Source organism: Alosa pseudoharengus, unplaced genomic scaffold, assembly GCF_046254945.1.
Source record: "Alosa pseudoharengus isolate Yale_2024_CS ecotype anadromous, Long Island Sound unplaced genomic scaffold, YU_APseudo_1.1 YU_APseudo_1.1_scf_8, whole genome shotgun sequence".
Classification (NCBI taxonomy): domain Eukaryota; kingdom Metazoa; phylum Chordata; class Actinopteri; order Clupeiformes; family Clupeidae; genus Alosa; species Alosa pseudoharengus.
This window is the reverse complement of record NW_027468870.1, coordinates 32,812,830-32,827,663: the sequence shown is the minus strand read 5'-3', so window position 1 is coordinate 32,827,663 and position 14,834 is coordinate 32,812,830. Positions and strand designations below refer to the sequence as shown.

At 38.0% G+C, this 14,834-nt stretch overlaps 1 protein-coding gene and 1 long non-coding RNA gene across 3 annotated transcripts; one reads left to right on the top strand and one right to left on the bottom strand.

Annotated features, from left to right (window-relative positions):
* The first annotated feature begins 1,950 nt into the window (after positions 1 to 1,950).
* sra1 (steroid receptor RNA activator 1) lies at positions 1,951 to 7,644 on the top strand. The gene is made up of 5 exons (XM_076274126.1): positions 1,951 to 2,052; positions 2,445 to 2,570; positions 4,159 to 4,406; positions 5,247 to 5,355; positions 6,431 to 7,644. The coding sequence occupies exons 1-5, from the start codon at positions 2,028 to 2,030 to the stop codon at positions 6,625 to 6,627; spliced, it is 705 nt and encodes a 234-aa protein (XP_076130241.1). The 5' UTR covers positions 1,951 to 2,027; the 3' UTR covers positions 6,628 to 7,644.
* LOC143111873 (uncharacterized) lies at positions 4,306 to 9,129 on the bottom strand. Of its 2 annotated transcripts, XR_012984629.1 has the most exons (4): positions 9,075 to 9,129; positions 8,839 to 8,938; positions 5,241 to 5,369; positions 4,306 to 4,398 (listed from the first exon to the last, which is right to left on the bottom strand). It is a non-coding gene; the product is annotated as an uncharacterized LOC143111873 (long non-coding RNA). The 2 variants fall into 2 exon arrangements; XR_012984628.1 differs by having other exon boundaries at positions 8,839 to 9,092.
* Between the last annotated feature and the right edge of the window lie 5,705 nt (positions 9,130 to 14,834).

Sequence of the window (14,834 nt, the reverse complement as noted above, 5' to 3'; positions counted from 1 at the left end):
GCCCTGATTATAAAGAAAATGGTATGAAAGAAACTTTGAACATGACAAAATGACTGCATCTGGATGTTTATATTTAGATATTTTTTGCTGACTGCCCCCTACAGCTTACTGGCATCACTGCATGAGTTTGCACAAACCTTGGAATGCACATTCTAAATGGAATTTGAGATTTTAAATATATATTTTCTATTGCAACAGGCATTAAATCAAATTAATCAGAGATCCAATCAGAAGCGTTATCCAAATTGATCTATGATTAAAAGAACCTGAAAATGACTAAGTTAGCTCTAGCTCTGGCTCTGGCGTACTTGAATGGCAAGTGGGTTTGCTTTGACATCTGTAGGTAATTCCACCAAATACAGGCATTTGCTTTTGGCTGTTGTTTGTTTTTATGTATACAAATCCTGAAAGTTCTCTGCTCATCAACACAAATGGACGCCAGTGCTATATGTTGGCCCCTGAAACCTAAAGCATGCTTCTTTGAGAGGCTGTGAAATCTGTGTGCATACATGTGAATGGCACTAAAGAACACTGATGTGAACCTACACATTATATATGCAACTGCTCCTTATCCTAGACTTTGAATACAGTGTGTGTTATATAACAAATCAATCAACTCAGGTCTTCTTGTTGCTTAAAATTGGTTAAATGATACATAGATGGTGAAGCCATCCGATATTGTAAGTGAGGACAACGTCACTACAGCATGTAAGACCAGTGTATGGAGAAAGCATTGTGTAGGAAAATTAGTCTGGACTACTGTTACAAAGTGGTTATGTAGCACCTTGTGTTTATCAATTACTCTATTTTGCTATTTATACTATCAGAATGACATCTTTCTCTTTCTTTCTCTCTTGCTCTCTGTTCTCTAGCACAAGACTAGATCATGTATATGGAGCTGTTTTTTAATGGAGAGTTCTCATTCTCACTGTTGTACCAGACTGGATCCACACAGTGGCAATCTATGTTTGACTATTAAACTGCTTGATTATCTTTGTTGTTCCTGTCTGATCGGTATTTGATTAACACATCAAAAGTCAATAATTCTCACTATTGTAAATACAAACTGCGTCAACTGAATTACTGTAATTAAACAAGTGTATGGACAGCATCCATGTTCAGCTGGAATTGGCTCAGAGGTGCAAATAGAAGTTACAGTGTTTTAAATTTACTAAGAACACTGTACTAAGACAATTCTGTCATAAAAAACATGTAATAACCAGGTTTTACTCTTTTCATTAGATTAACTGTTTCCCAAAATCTGCCCAAGCTATTGGTTTTATTATTAGCATGGGGTTCATATCTTGTATAATCAAAGAAAGGTTAGCTTACCTTGCAAATATTATATTGTAATGAATCTGCAGATAGCACAACATGAGTTGATAGTCCTCTCTTCCTCATGTATGAAGATTATATGATACTATTATATTGCCTACTCATGACACAAATTCTATGATATGGCAGCATTATTGCTAAAATTATCCTACCACACAAATCAAAGCTTTGGGGTATAAATGACTAATTTATGACATTTAAAGGAAGTGTTGGTCATGCAACTCTCCGGAAACTACATTTCACATCTCATTTTAATTTTCCCTCAGTAATTCATAAAGACCCACGGTAACATATACATGGATACTTTGTGCATTTTAAAAAGCCTTCTCCAATAAAATAAAATGCATTATAGCATACCCTAGCAATTAAGCCCACATTCAGGGGATAGGATGTCATCAATTTCCATTAGGCTACTATTAATCATGATACAATTTAAGTAAAATAATCAGGGATTAACCATAGCTTTTGAATTTGACGTAATAAAGCTAGCAAATTCTTTAAAACATGATTATTAGTGGTATTTGTTTTCTGTGTTCTTGGCGCGCGCAAGCGCGCTTGGTGCACAATGGAGATGTTTGCGTGTGTGACAGAGCAACCGGATATCCGTAGCCTGGCTTGAAAAAAAAAGGGAAAATGTGCTCACGTGTCCCGGATATACAAGAATTGAATGTATTGAGATAGGTGAAATCGCAATGGCAGACATGTATATCAAACCCGGTAAGTATTTACACACTGTATAAGTAGCCTAAGTTACCGTAGCCTATATTCGCAAAGAGAACTGCGACCATATAAATTAAGGCCATGTCCGAATCGGCTACGTGGCCTTACTGTATTGTTTACATGCGGCGAGTGTCCATCAGCTGATGGAATGTAGCCTAATCATAGAAATCCGAGCTAACCACTAACAGTGCTCTTTAATTCCAAATAAGTATGTTGTAGCATAACAAGGTAATGTTGTATCTTATCAAAATCAGTAGTCTACTGTCAACTTATGGCAAGATCTGATAAATGGGTTTAGTGTCTAAAGTTAGTGTCGCTTCAGCATACTTTTTAAGAGTTATATGTTATGGCATAATCACTGTTTTGAATATGTTTGTGTTCATGGATAGGTAATCAGGAGCGTGGATGGAACGACCCCCCACAATTTTCTTACGGTTTACAGACGGCTCAAGGCAGTGGCCCCAAACGTCTACTCAATAAGAGAGTGCCACCTCCTCAACTCTCTGGACCTCAGAGTATGTAAAAAGAAAAAGAAAAAAATTGTCTATGATGGACTATATTTTATGTGGCTACCACTTGTCTGTGCTGTGTCTAACCTCATCCTATATAGCACTTGAGGTGACTACCACTTAAAGGATTGATTGATTTATTTCTCCAAATAGAAACCACAACAGATTTGTATATTTATTCATGTAATTAGCTGGTATGGGATCAATTATCCACTATATCTATGACCTTATCTATGATCCACCTGTGTCATCCATGTCCATCTGCATCCACTATGACTTTAACAAGATGACAAAAATTGATAATGAATACACTAATGATACACTAATGATAGTTTTTAAGCAAAATATTGCAGATTGCTATTGGGTCATTCCATGTCAATTCAACCAGGGCCCACACACTATAGGTCTCAAAAAATTCTGAAAAAATGAGGTGTACCTATGTTACTCAGGAGACACACTGTAAAATAACTTTTTTGTAAGATCAATACTTTCCAAGATAAAGCCAGTTTTACGGGGGGGGGGGGAGGGGGGTGTCGATTTTGTTCAGCCTCTTTTTTTTTGTCAAAGTTCACAAGCTAATAACATAAGAACTAAATCATGTAGGAGGCTCAAATTTTACATGCTGGTTCATAAATAGGAATAGTATGTAGCAAAATTGTCACGTTTGGTCTGGATGATCCTGCGTGGTCATAGCTGTCCCTCAAAGTGTTCCTCTGTTTAGGCCTTCATAAGACATATTTGTACTCAACATAGGCTCTTAATTTATTTTCCTTATTGAGATAAGTAGAAACACTCTCATAAAAAGCAGTGAACAGAAAATAAATTCCTTCAGGGTCTGAACAGCAGACCTCACAAGTCTGAAAAATCATTTTGGATCTCATTTTCAGAGCACATTAACACCTTGTGGGAATGTACGAAGATTTTTAAAAATATTTTTTTCTGTAATCTCCATGATCCCTTCTTTTTAAAAACACCAATTTGACCTGTCTTATGCAAATCTTTCTTTTTTATTTCCCACCTTTAACATGGGCAAAATGCACCATTGAGATCTATATGTTTTGTATAGAGTATCCACAGGTGGCACTAAAATCACTGAAATTGAAAAGGATATCCCCACCCTTGCTCAGGTACTCTCGGGTGATCCCGTCAGAGCAAAATTTGCCTTTGGTTATTTACTTATCAATGCTATACAAAACATATTGTTCTCAATGGTGCATTTTGTGTTGTTTTGAATAGCATTGATGTAAAGAATAAATAACCACATTTTGCTCTGACGTGATCACCTGAGAGTACCTGAGCTGGGGTGGGGATATCCTTTTCAATTTCAGTTATTCAGTGATTTTAGTGCCACCTGTGGTTGACACGTCAGTACGTATTTCACCCGCTGTATACTTTATTTATTTGCTAATTTGAATACAAGACAGGACAATGAAATGGCCAGAATGACCAAATAGGAGACGTGGCTCCAAAACAACATAGAGCCCTGAACCACTTAACGAGAGCATCCATCACATTAATTATGTCCACAGCAGTGCAGCAGAACATCAGTGCAAAGTTTTTTTTTTTTATAATTTAGTTTAATTATTTTCACCAGGCCCGTCTCCAGGGATACCCCCTCCACCGAGTCTCTCCACTCCTCCCGCAAATCCAACACCACCACCGAGTTGTGGAATGACCCCACCACCCCTGTGTATGACCGCATCACTGGCCCCGCCATCACGGCCGTCTCCTGGGGTAGCACAGACAGAGTCTCCCATCACAGACTCAGAAGGGGAGCCCAGTGTAGATGAGGTTGTCGCCCTCCTTCAGTGGGCACTTACAGCCTGTAGGAAATCTGTTAAGGTAAATAACATGAATCACTCCTCAGTCCTCAATCTGAAGTAGGCTAGTTACTGAGCTTATCCATTCCCATTTCTTCATTATTCATGCAAAACAGCTAGGCCTAAATTCAGTGAATTGTACAACTTTAACACTAAAGTAATATTGAGTAGATGAGTTTTCCTCTGTAGATCAGTAATGCAGTGGTAAGGTAAGCACATTCTCAGAAAAACTACAGAAAGAGTGCTTATGTCTTACATGTATAGTTTGTGATTCTGATATAATTGACTTTTCTGTCAAATTCAGCAAATTGCTTCTCAAAGGCCTCTAGCTTTCTGCTCATTGTGTGCACTCAAAAGATGCGTTTGTGCACAGTTCTATCAATGTAAACTCATAGCTTAACTAGGCTAAGCCATAAACAATTCCAAGAAATCAACATGTTGCTTCAGGAGCGTGGAAGGGAGAAGTGCAATTTGATTGGCTGTTGAGCTTAAATATGAAGAATCTTAATTTTGACAGAATTGCAGACTTGGCCAGAGCCTGTAAAGAATCATAGAATTTGCCAGATTATGGCATCCCTGATAGCTGAATAGTATGCTGGATATATGAATGTAATTTAGGTCAGTCATTTCTTTTATGTCTTCAGATCTTTGATTAAACTGAAGGATAGAACATTTCAATCTTGCTTTTGAGGAACTAAGCCCTTTGAATACTATTAGAACTTGTACTTACAGTTCTGATGTTAACACCTATTAATGTTCATGTACACATGGTAACTTTAAAAATATGTATAGTCTGTCAAGAGTATAAATGCTATATTTTTTATGAGTTTTAAATTGTTATGTTTTTCTTTGTCACCTATAGAAGCAAGTGTGTGATGATGTTGACAAACGTCTGAAGGTGTTTGAGGATATGTGGAAGAGTGGGAAGCTTTCACTTCCTGTCAAGAAGAGGATGAATCTTCTGGTTCAAGGTCAGTGGTCTAACCTTTAGAGAAAGAGAGGAAACAGAACAATCATTTTTTAGAATTTGGGTGCATATGTTAACTCCTGAATTCGCATGATGGATAGGAACATTATTTTTCAATGTGCCCTTCACTGCATGGATGAAACGACCAACAGGCAGTGCACAGTGACCATATTTACATGCACAATAATGAACTTAATGTTAGGATCATTAATATTATTTTTTGTATTATTATTAAGGCTATATCATTTTAATTGTTATGTTAATGTCATGTTTATTGATGTGTTCTTTGCTTAGAACCATGAACATAAACATAATTTTATATTGGCCTTACCAATATATGATCCAGTGGATCCAATTTCCATTCTCTGAATATGGTCAAAAACCTTAGTCTGACCAAGGGGAACCATACTTTGAAATGGTATGACTGTTTGAACTGAACACTTGAATCTCTCCACACATCCCAGCACATTTTCCTACTTGTTTGGTGAACATGCCTATTTGGGGTTTAGTACACGACTACACGTACACAGGGATGGTAATATTTTCACAGCTCACAAAAATACCTTGGGCTCTAATTTGTACGTCACGGTAGGTAATGCGCTAAATCCCTCAGTGCATGAACAAAAGTTAACGTTAATACTAGGCAAGATCGTGTTGCTAATTTAATGCAGAGAACGATCCTACATGCAAACTTGGGTGAGTAAGCTCAGGTGTGTTCCTGCACAAACAAGGAAGTTCTCTGAATAGGAATTTCTTCAAAGCCACACAATGTTGGTAAAACTTTAAAAAAAGGACTTAAATAAGGACTGTACAGTCAACATATTCTTATATGTTAAATTAAATTGCTACAGATCGCTGAACTCATTTATGCTTGATTCCGCATTGTATCTGCAAGTATTGGGAACACCACATGGGATGAAGTGTGTCCATGTGCTGAAGTGTGTCCAAGGTGTGCATTGTGGTTTCAGATTGAAGTCCTCTGTGTTAAATCTTATTTCTTAGCTAAATAAACACCTTTTGAAGGCTGTGTTGTCAATGTAGAAACTCAGTCACTTAAGTAATTTTGTTCCTCAATGCAGAGATGAAAAGCCACAATTGGAATGCAGCTGATGAAATCCATCGATCTTTAATTGTCGACCATGTGAATGAGGTCAGCCAGTGGATGGTCGGGGTCAAGCGTTTAATTGCAGAGACCCGAAACCTTCAGCCTGAACACCTGTGTGCTGCAGACGCCGAGCAGACTCCGAGCTGCACATCTGACGATCTCAATCCTTAGTAGTCTCGTTTGGACTTGTGCTTAAACCATCTGAAAAGGTTGTGGGAATCATGTGGCTGAAGGGCTTCCTTTGCATACCTCTTGAGACTGAACTTTCTCCCCAGACAGTGTGGAATGATGGGGGAACTTCAAAGCTGCTGACTCATCAACCTGTTTACAGTCGACTCAGTGACTGCACCTTCTCCTCCATCCTTCTTCTGTCTATCTGCCTTATCTTATTCTAGCTGTACACGACAGACAGAGAGACACAGTCAAAGAGAGACAACTACACCGCAAAAGAAAGTTAATGCTATATGGACTTGCTAAGACCTTGGAATTATGCATGAAATCTGTGTGATTAAGTCAGTGCTATGTATCTCTCATTTATCTTCAGGAATCATACCTCTCGAATCAGAAGTCAACCTTCAAGTTTATTTAAGGCCATTCTGCCATAATCTATGTCAAGCTTGTTGTCAAGCATTTCCACCGTGTAATATCCTTGAAGTATACAATTCTCTGTGTATTTGATTGGATTCTCCATTTTCTTCAGTTGTTCAGATCATGGTTGTTATCAGTAACCATGGTTTGTGTTTCTGTGAGGGAATACAGTGCTTGTGCTTTGGGATCTGAAATTTCTAAATCATTTTTCCACATTTGACACCTCTCTGTTTCCATTTTACCTGTTTTGCACATTTAAAAGACAACAAAGGGAAAAAAAATAATACTCATTGTTATTGACAGTTAATTGTTACTGGACAAAATTCTTTGTTACAATAATCTACAATATAAATAATCTGAAAATAATCTTCCGAATGAATAATTATCATAAATGACCATACATTGGTAACTTTTTTGTTAGTTTTTCTTCATGTCTGCACACACCAAACTAAATATCCACTGTGATTCATCCATTTAAAACATAATCTATTCTTTAACATTAAAGGCGTCCTATGCAAGTTTTTTTTTACCTGAACAGCTTTACGGCAATTGTTCAATATCCTACTATTTGTATTAAACAGTGTAATATTGCCATGTCAATCCACATGTCTGGTCTGAGATTATCTAGCCCAGTGTTTCTTAACTGGTGGGTTGGAACCCAAAAGTGTGTCACGGAACTGTTCTGGGTGGATTGCGGAGCTTGTGGTTAATAAATAAATAAAATGGTACCTTATTAGATCTAATATTGGACCTTTAATTTAACAGACTTTATTTGTGGGCAATTTCAGTCATTACCATGTACATAGGCAATGTTAATGTGACCAGTCATGTTAGACATAATTAGTAGGCTGTGATCCTGAATATTTGAAGTAGGCTAGGATATGGATTCCCATAAATTGAGGACAAAATAGGACAGAAACCCCAGAATAATGTGCAGTGAATTGCTGGCACAAGAGAGCATGGAACCATTAAAACTAAAATGCCACATGGAAACAAGGCACCCCTGTCAAAGTCAAATATGTCGTACTTTGAAAGGTGATATCAGGAGTTGAAGACTTCACAAATGTAATGCCAAACATCCGCATGTTCCAAACAAGTAGGTCTACAGGCACTTTGTGTGTCTTACCATGTAGCTCACCATATCCGTTGGCTTGAACACTAAAAAAACATATGGGTTGTGACTTTATGAACATGGGAAATTGTGGGTCACAAAGCCAGACCAGTTAAGAACCACTGATCTAGCCGATAAACATCCACCTGCACGGTGTCAAGATAGAAGGGTACAAGCCATGAGTGGTATTTACGACAGTGTAAAATACAAAAATACTCGACAACTTAAGGGGGAGCCTACATTGGATACCTTTAATATCCATATGTGTGTTTTTGTGCTTTGCTCATTGACGGTCAAAGCTGCACAATGAGCAATTGACCTGGGAACAAATACTTTTTAGTCACTTTTAATACTGTAATACCTTTAAATACTTTAATTCTTTTAATACTTTATTAAGTTATACACTTGTACACACAAGGTCATGAACAGAACAGAAATGGCTGATATTGTCATTGGATTTGACATGCTTATTGCTGCACTACTCACCTTACACCACTGGGCGGCAGTCTGTATATGTCTAACTCTAGAGGAACTACAAAACAGTGGAATAGTCCCTTGGTAATGACTATAATAGAACAGCAACAGCAGAATAATGCACACACAGGACTGGTTATTGCTTAAAGAATAACAAATCTGTTTGATAAAATACTGTAATTAAATGAGCACTACCTGAATCTACCTACCTGACACACCGAAGGTTCTGGAGTCTGAAGTGGAATCCTGAATCCAGAGGGCAGAACCGATACAGACAGAGCCATCCCTGCATGGCTGGGTACAGGTAGTCTAGGGACCGATAAAGAACACTTAGGTTCCACAGCACAGAATGAGTTTTAATCCGTGGACATCTGCTTTACATGATCATGATTCAGTGCAGTGTCACTTCTATTAGACTGTGTCTGAACTAATGACATCTTTTTACCATCCACTTTCATGTCTGCAAATACTCCCTGGAGATCCCACTTATTTAAAAAAAAAAAAAAAACAGAATTCTGAGTACTTTCAGTTCTGTTTGTTGCCGTATCAACAGTAGAGCGTCACAGAACATTTGTGTTTGGTCCCAGTGTTTGGACATCTCATTGGTGATCGGTGATTCATTCAACATGAGCATCACAGATGAGCATTTTCATTACTGTAAAATGTGCCTCAGTGTTGTAGGCCACTCCCAAGCCTGGCCAACAACCTGTCACCGGGAATGTGTGTGTTTGATAGTCTATATCCATAAAAAAGCTTTCAAGTTGTGCAGGCACTCTTTTTCTGCAAGTGTCTGCAATGAAAGGAATTAGGTTATAGGCATGTACTGTACCAGCAATAAAAAAATCTGATGTTTGTCCAAGAAGGAAAACTACATAAATTTCACTGGCTGAACATAACATAGTAGAGAGTTACTGAACTGTGTTGACTCATAATTAAGTATTTATGGCTGGCCATGACATAGTGCCAAAAGAAACAGAGATATTGCCATGGAGTTTTGCACTTTTAACAGTATGTTGGAGAAAGAATGGAACTTCCCATTATTTAAACAAAACAAGAACGAGAATTGTAAACACTATCTTCTAATCATTTGTTTTTAGCCCAGCTTTATGGATTAGTCCAAAGCAAGATGTAACTAGTTTTGAGGAGTATTCGTGACAACTGGATAGCATCCCAGAATGCAGCGGCCACCTCCGTAATGTGAGCAGGAATGCTGGGAAACAGAGCAGATCCTAATCTTTCTTTCTCGCAAACTGGTAAGACTTTTTAGAACATCAACCATTGGCAGATATTTATTTCTTGTCAGTCATGCCTGTTGCTAAAGATTATTTTACTGGCGTGTTTGTATGGCTTAGACTCTTCCTCATCATGTGTCCATCATGTGCCCTTGGAAACGTGACACAGTTCACACCCAACTTTGTCACACCCATCTATGAATAATCCTGGGAACAGTCTATTAGGTAAATATATTTGTCTATTTTTACTATGTCTCTATATTTTAATTAATTATTTACCATCTACTGTAACATTTACAGTACATGTCCAGTAATTCTTTACAGTAAGAGTACATGAATTATCATGAATTCATGCATAAATTAATTCATGAGTTATGCATTACTTCATTCCTTTATATCTTATGAGTTCATAGTCTCTCATTCATCACCTCATGCATGAACAACACGTCAACTAAAGCATTAGGTAGGGTGGGTACATCATTATGATTTAGAATTTCTTAAGCATGATCATCATGATTACATGATTACAACTTAATTGAGTTCATCATGTTTGTGGCCCCTCAACTAAAGTGGTGAATAATGACATGTGCTGCAAAGTTGTGTTCAAATGAGAATTTGAGCAGCGATGACCATTTTTGGCAGAAAAAGAAATAATCATGATCGTGCTTAATAAATCATAATTCATAATGATGTGCCCACCGTACATAATTCTTTAGGTGATGTGCTGTTCATGTATGAGGTCACGATTGACAGACTATGAACTCATGTTCCTGATGATTCATGAGATATTAAGGAATAAAGTAATACATAAATCATAAATTAATTAATTCATGGATTCATGATAATTCATATACCCTTACCGTTTATTGTTACTACATTTCCTATTAAGTATATCTAATGTAACATGTTTGTACAACTGTACATAACTTCACATTTGGGTTGGCACTGCTTGTTATTTTTGAACATCCTTGAGACAGTCCTCTGCATAAATCTGATTTGTTGTCCAGAAAATTGTTTCTCAATCCACCTCCACACTGATATGATCAAATGTGTGCCCTGAAACCAAACTGTTTTGTTTCATAAACCACTGAAATCATGCACAGCGACTGCCAACACCAAAACCCTTGCAGTTAGCATTGTTGCATTGAGCAATGTCAAAAGCCACTCGCTGGCAGTTCCTCTTGAAACACAATGAAACCCACTTCCATCCTGAGGGCTTCAGATGCGGGGGAGATGACGCAACACTTTCCAAGTCTTGTGTACTCAGGCCTTAACACAACAGACATAACCAAACTTCCACACACTGTAAAACAAATTCACAGTTCAAGACACGCTGTTTAGAGTGACTGGGATTGTTTTTCAATATTATAATTGATTGTGCTCTTTCTTTAAGGTCATGCATACAGTAAAGTTAGAGGGATAACTGAAAATTCTTTGTTAAAGTGAAAGTCCTTGACCATCCTTAATATAACATTTTTTTCAAAACAACCAAATGTTTGGGATTTGAAGTAAAACCTAAACAGAGAAATGGAAGAGACTGGGTGATCATCTAAATAAAATGAAAAGAATTTGCCTCTGTGGTTTTGCCGATCTCATGGCGTATGGCAAGCAAGCAGGTACATGCCCGTGATGGGAAAAGAGGTTTAGCTGTATTTATGCATGCTACGTCATCCCAGACCATGGTATTACGATCACAGTTCTCATTTCTGAATGGTTGAATCTCCTTGGCTGTTCGTGGCATGTTGTTGTGTTACAGGTCGATAACCTCCTCCAGACACCTTTTTTTCTTTTTCTTGGAATGGTTTCAGAGCTTCCTGGTATGTCCCAAAATGGTGCAGAATGTTTTCATTCCAGACAATACGCTTGCGTGACAGATTCCAACTCCTCTGCCTGTGAGAATCAAGCTTTTTCATGTCTCATATATATATACATGAGACATGAAATATATGTGGTTCTGTTGAATGTATTTCAAAATTACACAAGTAAGGCATTTCCAAACACATTTATTACAACGGAACTGACACATTGGACTATTAAATGGAACAGACCAAAATGTTAACCTCACTTTGCATGACTGGGCTTTGATTACACCATGAAATTACTCAATATGGTGACATTACAGTGACTATGAAGTAGCCAGTGTAATGTCACCATAGTTCGGGACATCACATCAGTACAGCCTTAATTACCTCAAGATGTGGGAAGGTATGAGACACTTAATTGTTCTCTTTATTTGACAATATAAGAAAATGGTCACATTGGTCAAGACATTTTTTTCTTCTTTCCAGCAGGATTGAATTTAGCAGCGGTTTGACCTTTCATATATAATTGTAACTCCAGTGTTATAAATCATATACTTTTCCCAAAACTTGTCTTGTTTACTTGTGTTCACGTACTTTATAAAAGCCTAAGCTTTATGTGAGTTAATTTTATTCAAATTAGCAGACTTTTTAGCATGTGATACTGTGCCACCTCCTGTCATTGGAAATGACTGAACAGACAAACACAGTTTACCTTTAGATGTTTCTTTGACGCTTACTTATATACTGTAGGAGTGCATGCCTGTAAACAGGGAGAAGGACACTTACTGAGAGGCACAAGAATGCAGAAATTATGCTAAATAAAATAAAAATGTCTCCCCTCACACTCGAGGAGAGTAATCCACAAAAGCTTTGCCAGATTTATAACACAAGGAAATGATTTGACAGTGGACCAGTAGCCACAGTCGTCAAAGAGAGACAAAAATGGACAGCTGCAGGAAAACAAAATTCGTATTCTATGGCAAAACTCTGAACAGTTGCTGACAGACATGTCACAGGGTTTCTGACCCAGTTGTATTCTTAAAGCAACACTATTGAACAGAATTGATATTTGGGCCCCTTTGGTGTCAATATTAAACAATATTTAGTCCTAAGGCAGTACCCAGTTAATCAAAAAATTACTAAAAGGGTCATGATCCTACCCGATAATGTTCTGGGTGTGCATGGGCAATGTTAGAGACTTAATTTCCAATATTGTGAGTCAGTGTAGCTCCAAAATGAGTTTGAAGCTGTTATTTTTAAGTAAAATAAATGCATTGTGTTGCTTTAACAGTTAGGAACAAGCAAGGTCATGTTATTACTGATAATATTTTGGCTGTGGTGATCCATATCCAGGCTCCATATTCACCACTGGTTCGTGCTAGTGACCTGATCAAAGCCTTAATGTTATCCTTCATAGATTATTCCCGCATTTTTCCCATGACGTTGTACAAGAGATGTAATCACAATCTTGATGTTACTCTTGATAAAACTCTTAAATGTATTATTACCAAAAAAGTAGTCATAGTAAAGTTGCCAACTCTCCTACTGACTGAAGTCGCAGAAAGCATAGAATCCTCAACTCTCAGCTCCCCAACGGTTCATTTGTCAGTGAGGCAAAGCAGTCAGAATAAAGGGCTACATGGTTGTGGACAGCTGGCGACATGCTTGACAAAACACCAGTTTTGAAGATAGTGGAGTGATGCATTTAGTTACTCATAGATGAAATTAGCTATAAAGATACCGGTACTTCATTCACAATTTGAGTTTACGAAGACAATTAGCCTTGTTGTGATCTCATGTCTGAAGGAACTGTATTTAGACCAGTGTGTGGGTTTAGCCAACTGCTTGTGCTCATAAAAAATGCTGGTGTGGGTAAATTGGTTGGACAATGGATTATAAAGGACTAACAAATGGATTGTAATTACAGAGATAAAGCCAGGCTTGTGTTTTCACCTGGTTGAAGAAAAACAATGGAAAAATAATCTATTCCAAGAGAGATAATATTTTGATAGGTGAAATTAAGGCCACAAGAGGTTCTTTACCTTGCTCTTATGTTTTGGTACTGTTATTCTTGCATCCAGAGGATTCCTGTTCTGCCATTTCATGCAGAAAAATACATTTTGCTTTCTCAGGCTTGCGTGGATAACGGATGTCCTTCTGGGCGGCTTCCACTTGGCCCTATCCAGTGGTTGTCGGCAGTCCTCCAGTACTCTTTTTGTCTCTCTCATAGTTTGAGGATTGGCTGTAGATACTGTCAGGTCTACATGCAGTCTTCTGTCAAATAATTTCCTCATGCCATAAATGTTAGACATCGCACAGCTTAGACAATTAGACATTAAACAATTTTACTGAATTTTGCACTGTTACTGCACTTGACACCGCTATTCTTTCCCAAATATAGAACCTTTGAAAAAAGTATAATAACTGCTAACGTACTACATTTGCTTTGATGACAGCTGCTCTGAAACATATTCACCATGTGAGGCCTTTAAAAGGATCACTTTGCCCTAGTGGTTTCAGCATGTGTGCTCCCTCCATGTGAAATCCATCATGTTTGAACAGGTGGGGAAGGAAATTGCCCTCCTAGCTGACAGGATATCGGCAATTCTACTCAGTCTTGGTCTGTGTTTGATTGTGCAGGAACATTTCAATCCAAAAAGTAGTTTAAGCGTTGCTAACCACTGATGTCGTGCCGAGGTTAAACGGAGAAACCATTTTCAATCAGGCTAAGCCTGCCTCTGGACTGGAATGCACCACACTCATGCAGACTTGCAGGCACTTTCACAAAGCCACTTTTGTTTCGTTCTATTCCTGTTCCTATGGCCCTACATCCCCCGTGATGGCGAGCTTCATGCGGGGAGCTGAAACCTGAACTGCAGCTATAAGAAGCGTTTCCTCTAGCCATGGGCCTGTGGCAAGCTGTGCCTGTTTGATTTAAGATTCAAGACCAATCAGTGCTTTTATGGGTATGCATATAAAACACACATTGATTTAAACAAGTGAGAATGCACACTTCACACAACATTATACAGGCTGTAAGATGTACTAAGGCAGTGTCGCAGGCAAAACAAGGGCAGTGGGTGAACTGGGAAGGGGTGGAAAAAAGACAGATTAAATGGAAAGATCTATGGGGCATGGAAGCTAGTAAGATCAGATTTATGTTAGGTGCTA

What these genes read in the sequence shown, in the direction of transcription:
- sra1 (XM_076274126.1), top strand. Translation starts at nt 2,028, where the DNA reads ATGGCAGACATGTATATCAAACCCG. An exon ending in AGACATGTATATCAAACCCG is followed by an intron (nt 2,053 to 2,444) that starts GTAAGTATTTAC and finishes GTTCATGGATAG; the next exon opens with GTAATCAGGAGCGTGGATGG. An exon ending in TCAACTCTCTGGACCTCAGA is followed by an intron (nt 2,571 to 4,158) that starts GTATGTAAAAAG and finishes TATTTTCACCAG; the next exon opens with GCCCGTCTCCAGGGATACCC.